We start from the raw sequence: 7214 nt of genomic DNA, 5'->3' as shown, positions 1-7214 counted from the left end.
CTCGATGTAGTTCCATTCCTTTTCATGTTCGTCTAGATTCAATTTGAGGGCTAGTGATTGAACTATTTGAAAACTAGTCAGCGGATTCCGGTTGTCTCGTTTACTAACTACAGGGGACCTGATGGCAGCATAGACTTTAGCCAAGCAACGCAGTGCCACTGTCGAGTTTTCCGAAACCGGACGTCCGGATCGAATTTCTCTTCCAAGATCCGTTAAAGTAACACTGGAAGCAGCAAGACCAAGATCTCTGTCTTCAAAGTTGAATTTGACCTGTCTCGATATTCTTTGACCGACAACAAACTGCTGAGCGATGCGCAGCTCCAATGTTTCTTCAATTTTTGCTTGAATGCGCTGACGGATTTTGTCCATCCTTTCAAGTTGTAGGCGATCGGCGGCCAGCGCTTCTTCGTGACGTGAAATGACATTCTGCTTTCCAACCATATCGCTCGATATTCGATTGATGGATTTCGTTTCATTTGTTATTTGCCGTCCGTCGCGAAGGATCGCCTCCAATCGTCCTTCCCATTCTGATCCATTATCATCACTTCCTATTTTATGATGATTATGAAGTCGCGAAGCGGTTTTGTCAGCAGTTGCATTAGAAGAGCGTTGTTGCAGATGATTGGCGGCTTTCTTGCCATTGATTCCTTTTTGGCCATCTACAGCTTGCCGTTTCAGCATTGGTGGGAAATTACTTTTTATCGTGTAGCCTATTGTTATACTGTTTTCCCATTCCATAAATGTGATTTCTTTTAGAGTTATCGAACCCTTACGACTACGCCAATGTCCGGTGCTCCGAATTATTGGCCACAAACTGTCTGGTTCGAAATACAAAACCGCATCTTGTCCGTGTTTGCCGCCCGATCCTCCCGTCGAGCCGCATCCTGGTTGGCCATCCTCACCATTTTGTCCATCGGCACAGTCTCGTTCGATGAATTGAGAAAAATCGGACGATAAAAATGTCACCTGTCCGCTGAGACCACGTCGCCCTCCTTTGCCGCCGTTCCCGCCCGATCCACCATTTCCGCCCGGTTTTCCAGGTAAGCCATCACTTTTGTACAATAGTTGAATGCCACGCAAATGACCCAAAAAATAGCTGCAATATCCTTCTGTGGGTTCTTTGGGAAACGTACCGTCGCATCCGTCGTATCCTTTATGACCGGGTTGGCCGTTACCGCCGTTCTGGCCGTCGGCTCCTTTTCCACCTCGAGCCACAATCTTCAAAAGGCCTTTGACATTTCTACTGTCAATGCGTACGTTTCCAGCGTTCTCGCCATCTTGCCCTGCTAGTCCATGGCTTCCGCTACTGCCAGCTCCGTTTCCGTCGTCCGCCGTCCTTTTCTTGTGCTCATTGCCATCACGACCCGACGTTGTTATGGTCCGCTTCCTCATACCGGGTGCAGAGACGATATGAATGAGCGGAGCCGATAAAGTCACGCTGATGCCGGCCAACGTCCAGTCGCAATCCACATAGATGACTCGTTCTGCGTTGATGACCATTTTTCGGAAATCGCCAAGTTTGACTGAAGATTTAATTTTCGTTAACACCACACTCGCTTCTCCTTCAATCGTCAATTCCTGATTGCGTATACTTCCGTTGCTGATTTCTCGTCCTATAAATGTGTCCAATGCCGAGTGTAGCTCTTTCAGCACTTGATCGTTGGTCGAGTGGTTATTCACGTAATTCTCCAACGACGCTCGCCTCTCTCGATTGGTAGACGATGGTGGATTTAGTAGGTCAAAAACCTTGACGGCCAGCAAAGTAGCATTCTTTTCTTTGTAGATTTCGTGATCTCTGCGCTCGCAAGCCAAGTTGTAGTCGGGAGCAAAGCCGGGATTGGCCAAATCGAGCAGCAATTGATTCCAAGCTAATCTTGCCAACAGTTTGTCGTCGTTAACGGAGCGTCTGTCAATCGCGTTCATGCGCTGACGAGCTTTGGCGAGATCCCAGTTCAGGCGTTCAACTTCTTCTCGAATCTTGTCGATTTTGCTGTTGGCTTTTCGCCTTTGCATTTCAATTTTTCTCTTTTGATCGATGAAGGTCTGTTCGATTTGACGGGCCAAACAGCGTGTCGTGACTTGCCACAATTGTTCACACCACGCAGAGGCGAAATCTTTGGAATCCTGATCCGGCAGTTGGATGCATTTTTCCATGTCTAAAACGATGTGTTGGAATTCGTCGCCTACTTTCCATGTATCAAACTGCCGCTTGAAAGAATCAAATGTCTTCCCGATTGACTTGACATCATCGTTGAATTGCACGAATCGGGATTCGAGCATCTCGTCCGATAAAGCGACAAATTCTCTTTGGAAAAATTGATCAAAACAACATTCGGCACGTAGCATCAGACTTTCCCAATAGAAAGCCGTGTCTTGATGAAAGTTTGAAAGACATGTTATAGCTTCGAAACATTTTCTTTTTCTGTCGTACCACAAGTAATATGTTGATTGCGACGATGAAGGGCTTTCTGATAGCCTAAAGACTCGATTTGATCTTAATAATAACTTGAAGCCTTTATCGAATCCAAGGCAAATTATTTGAGGATCAGAACTCTTCGATTGATGCTGAACCCAAAAGTGTTGGAATCTTCTACATAGCTCGCCGACCCGCTCGGAAGTAATAGATTTTGACTGATACTCGAGTGTTCCTCGAAACTTGTTCCATTTCGATTCGTCAATCCAGTCGATGCCTTTCATAGCGGTTATTGAAGCATAGTCCAGGCTTTTGAGCCAATAATAAGAAGTGTAGTGCTGGAGGAGACTCAGAACGAGCGACTCTTCGGTTGTCAAGTCGCCATTGTGTTGGTTTGACGTCAATCCTGTGCATTGCTTCTCTAAATGCTCACGCAAAGCGTCGGTGTCTGCTGAATAAATGACCCGACCGTCGATTTGTATACGGTGCTGACCAAGGACGATAACCCGTTTGAAGGTCCACGACAGGAGAAAAGATAACGAAATTTCATATCTAAAGTAGATGACGGTGATAGCAGTAGAAACAGTTGCAGCAAATATGGCGACAATCATTTCACTATTGAATCTCCAACTCGTGTTTTAAACGAGTGTTTAACTCTGTAACCGCTCACTGCTGCTTCTGCTTATTTCAACGAGATTACAATATTAGCTGCGTCTCAAAAAAAATAATTCCAACTCAAGAAATATCATACGTAATACGGATAATATTTGTCATACCTTAACACAGCAAATGCATTCGTTAAGTGAAGAAATGGAGTGAACTTAAATAACAATGTTTTAAAAGTTCATCACGATTGGAATTGCTGAGATAAAACAAGAAATAATTTACAAAAGTTCCTTCTTTGTTCGTGACCACTCGCACGGAAACGTCTTCTTTCAGTCACAGTCAGTCTGCCTCTAGCCCTCTAGTAAAGAAATTACTTGTATCTTGAAAATATACTTATGATCTTGATTCTGATATCTTTTATGGTCGATCTTGGTATTATAAAAATTCACTTCGACCTTTGCATATTTTGCATCTCTCTTATAGCACCCCCCCCCCTCTAAAAAAACGGAGATAATTAGGGACTTTACATAACTTTCGGCCGTGAAGCAACCGTAAAAAATTTGTTTTCATACCTCTGGCTAGGCTAGCAAACGGTTGTTGACTTGTTGTTTACTGATTAGTAAAGGCATATCTGAGTAAGCTGAAATCGGAAAATAGCTGAAAAAGTTTCAAAATCATACGACTTGCCCCTAGCGACAGGCGTAAGCATTGCCTATGCAGCACCTGGGGCCGTACGCCGTAATCTTTTTTCGGCCGCCGTCAGTTATTAGACAGTTTTAGCAGGTTTTAGGCATGATTTTAGGCCATACCAATGTGTATACCATATGCCTACCACATAAACGTTGAGGCTGCAGATTTCGGCATAGTTGCTGCGTAAAAGTGTCAGCCTTTGAATTGTTTAACTGTCACTCAATACCTCAAATTCCAACAACGTATTCTGTCTCTTCTTATTAAAAAACGGAATCCAAGAGTGTATCAACGAAAAAACAACATTTGCGAAAGTCAACTCAAAATGACAGCTACATCTACCTAAGTGGACGCAATGTTTTGCCTGAAATACTAAGAATCCAGTCTACATACGACACGAATCAACGTGATATGAGAGGATTTTTATTGAGTAAGACTTAACATTAACTAAATCTTTTAACAGAATTCGTTATTTATATTCATATGCTCTGGAATACTCAGATTACAGCTGATATGGGCGCAAATACTGGTTCAATGCACTCATTTTTGTCGAAAAGCATTTCAACCACGAAGAATTTGATGACGCTAAAGAGGCTATTGTAAGGGAAGTCTACAACACATGGTACTTGAGCAGCGAACACTCCCATAAATTCAGACAATTGCTTGTGATTTTGTCCAATTTAGGGAATTGAAAAAGCTATCTTAGAGCAATATGGAATCTGTGGCAAGAAATATTGAGGCAAACTGGTTTCCACGATGCAGTTAACAAACAATCATAAAGGTGCACCTTGTTTAATTTTTTTTTTATCATGAAAGGCAATTTGTTACATTTCAGGCAAAAACTAATTATCGTCGATGCAATCAAAAACAAAGAAAACAAAAGTGGAAACTTTGGAACCATCTACTCTGCAGACGGGTTGGCCAGTTTGCATGTCCTTAACGCTTGAAGGTCGCGGGGAAAAAACTGTCAATGTGGTATTGTAGATGGTTGAAATGACACGTGTTTCATCATTATCAAGCAGGTACAATAGCCGCAAGGGTAAGCTATTTGGTATTCATTTTGATATTTGTTTTTGTAGACCCATTCCCGGCAACGTCACCTGTAGAAGGAATAAAGGCCAGTTTGTATTTCAAATTTCAATCGAAGGTCATGGAGATCATTACGTAAAACGTGTCATGCAGTGGTGTAGAGGTTAGGTGAGAACGGGACGTTTTGCATCATTATCGAGAAGGTAAAATAACCGCAAGGCTTAAGAGGAGGGGTGAGAAAAATTCGTATAAACGGCGAGAGAAAAGTTGACAGGGATCAGTCGAGTGAGTATCTTAGACACGGTAACAGCTGCACTCCTGCAGTGTACTACCATTTGCCATCAGCTGCATTCTTCATCGTATTATCATTTAACAAGTGATAAATTATCAGTTCTCAATCATGGGTAAATTTTCTGTTGTCATAAGGAGTTATGTATAAATTTCTATTTTGTTTTCTTTTTGTTAACATGCCAGTTGCCAGATATTTTTGCATATTAATTGTTAAATTCGTATATAAGGGCAAGGAAAAGGCGAAAGAAATCAGTCGAGTGAGCATTTCCGATATAGCAAAAGCAACTGAAGTGCACCATTTGTCACCAATTGCATTGCATTCTTCGTCGAATTGCTAGTTTAAATCATGGGTAAAAAATTTTACATGGAGTTGTGAATCAACTTATTATTTGTTAACATGCCAGTTATAATGTTCAAATAATTATTTGTCTAGCAAACTATGGCGTCGTGCTGCAATTATGACTTGTGTGTTGTATCGTTGATGGTTGGGTCGGCCACTGGTGTACCGATGTCTCCTTGGTATGGTGGCTAACAAATCGAAACGTCGCCACCTTACTACACAACATACGACACGACCAGTTGCTACACCGAGGTCCCCAAGTACTTCACCAAGGCTCCAGATTATTATACAACAACTTATGCTGCCCTGAGCTACTACACCGAATCCCCGCAGTATTATTCTTACCCGAGCTACACTACCAAAGGGTCGATTACTACACCGATGTTCCGAAGTACTACACCATGGCACCGGAGTACTGCAAAACTGCATATCATGGGTAAATATTCTGTTACATAGAGTTTTAAATATTCCAATTGCTTTTATCTAAATTATGTACTCTAATTGTTAAAAAAGAGAGAAAAGGCAAAAGAAATCAGTCGAGTGGTCATCTCCGACACGGCAACAGCAACTGCAGTGCCAAGTCCCAGTATTACACCACAACTTATGTTGCCCCGAGACTACACCAAAGCGCCTGAGTGCTACACCGAGGCTCCCCAACACTACACCACCAAGGCACTGGAGTACTACACCACTACATATCATGGTAAATATTCTGTTATGTGGAGTTTTAATATGGCATCCACTAAATATACAAATTATTTATTGTTAGTCGTATGAAGGGAGAGAAAAGGTAAAAGAATTCAGCAGCCGAGTGAGCATCCCCGGTACAGCAACAGGAACTGCCGCGCACTTTTTGTCATCAACTTCATTCTTCGTCGCATTACAGGTTTTAAGTAAAGGTAAACATTTTCCCATAGAGTTGTGAATCAACTCTACTTTTTTCTATTTGTTAATATACCGGTACCATAATTGAATATTAATGATAAAATTTATTAATTGTCATGTAAACTATGGTGTGCTGCTGTTGGGTGTTATATCGTTGATGGCTGGATCGATCACTGGTGTGCCGATTTCTCCTGGGTATGGTGGGCGTGAATAATCCGTAGCAACCGGTTAGTACACTGGGGCCCCCAAATACTACACCACCAAGGCTAGAATATTACACCACAACTTATGCTGCCCCGATGTTACTACGCTGAAGCTCCGAAGTATTTCTCTTCCCCGAAGTATTAAACTTCAACCTACGATGTTCCAGCTAACTATAATAATGCCCCCATGTACTATTCTGTTCCCAGCTACTGCACCGAGGATCTAACTTGTCACACCACTGAAGCGCCCAAGTACTGCACTACAAGCTACGTTGATCCAGCTTACACCACGAAGGCATCAGAGTACTACACCACGAAGGCACCTGCACATTACACCGAAGCTCCAGTTTTCTACAATACCACGTACGCTGCTCCAGAGTACTACACTGATGTTCTGAAGTACTACACCACTAAGGCAGCCGAATATTACACCTCGAACTACGATTCCGTAATTTTCTACAATGAAGTTCCTTATTACTAGTCACTTGGTATAAACTGTTGATCTTAAATGATAAAATAAAAGTATTCACGCGGGTAATTCTTTTGTTAATGTCAGTAACTTCAAGCCTGTCAACATTGCGACAGGTGTCTATTGATGTTGGATTTCTTCAAGGCCTAGTTGTGATTAGTTTGATAAATGTGTAACTACTGCCTTAGTCACTCTGCATACGGACAAATATTCTTGTGATTCGACGATGACGTTTCAAGGGCAAAATAAGAAAGAAACTTGTAACTGTTGATTTTTTCTAATCTTATAAGT

General features: G+C 42.1%; 1 protein-coding gene and 1 long non-coding RNA gene across 5 annotated transcripts; both read left to right on the top strand.

Annotated features, from left to right (window-relative positions):
• The first annotated feature begins 3804 nt into the window (after positions 1–3804).
• Positions 3805–5134, top strand: LOC124327417. Of its 2 annotated transcripts, XR_006916126.1 has the most exons (4): positions 3805–4136; positions 4208–4487; positions 4542–4728; positions 4786–5134. It is a non-coding gene; the product is annotated as an uncharacterized LOC124327417 (long non-coding RNA). The 2 variants fall into 2 exon arrangements; XR_006916125.1 differs by having other exon boundaries at positions 4208–4728.
• A 111-nt stretch (positions 5135–5245) lies between these two features.
• LOC124327336 lies at positions 5246–6981 on the top strand. 3 transcript variants are annotated; one of them, XM_046786345.1, is made up of 4 exons: positions 5246–5376; positions 5460–5802; positions 5882–6001; positions 6662–6981. In XM_046786345.1, exons 2-4 carry the CDS (start codon positions 5768–5770, stop codon positions 6933–6935), a joined length of 429 nt encoding a protein of 142 aa, XP_046642301.1. In that variant the 5' UTR covers positions 5246–5376; positions 5460–5767; the 3' UTR covers positions 6936–6981. The 3 variants fall into 3 exon arrangements, 1 of the variants encoding a protein (XP_046642301.1); XR_006915992.1 differs by lacking the exon at positions 6662–6981 and having other exon boundaries at positions 5880–5993; XR_006915993.1 differs by lacking the exon at positions 6662–6981 and having other exon boundaries at positions 5932–5954.
• The last annotated feature ends 233 nt before the right edge of the window (positions 6982–7214 follow it).

The sequence above is a fragment of the Daphnia pulicaria genome, chromosome 2, assembly GCF_021234035.1.
Source record: "Daphnia pulicaria isolate SC F1-1A chromosome 2, SC_F0-13Bv2, whole genome shotgun sequence".
In the NCBI taxonomy this organism is placed as follows: domain Eukaryota; kingdom Metazoa; phylum Arthropoda; class Branchiopoda; order Diplostraca; family Daphniidae; genus Daphnia; species Daphnia pulicaria.
The sequence above is the reverse complement of the archived record's forward strand: the minus strand, read 5'-3'. Positions and strand labels throughout refer to the sequence as shown.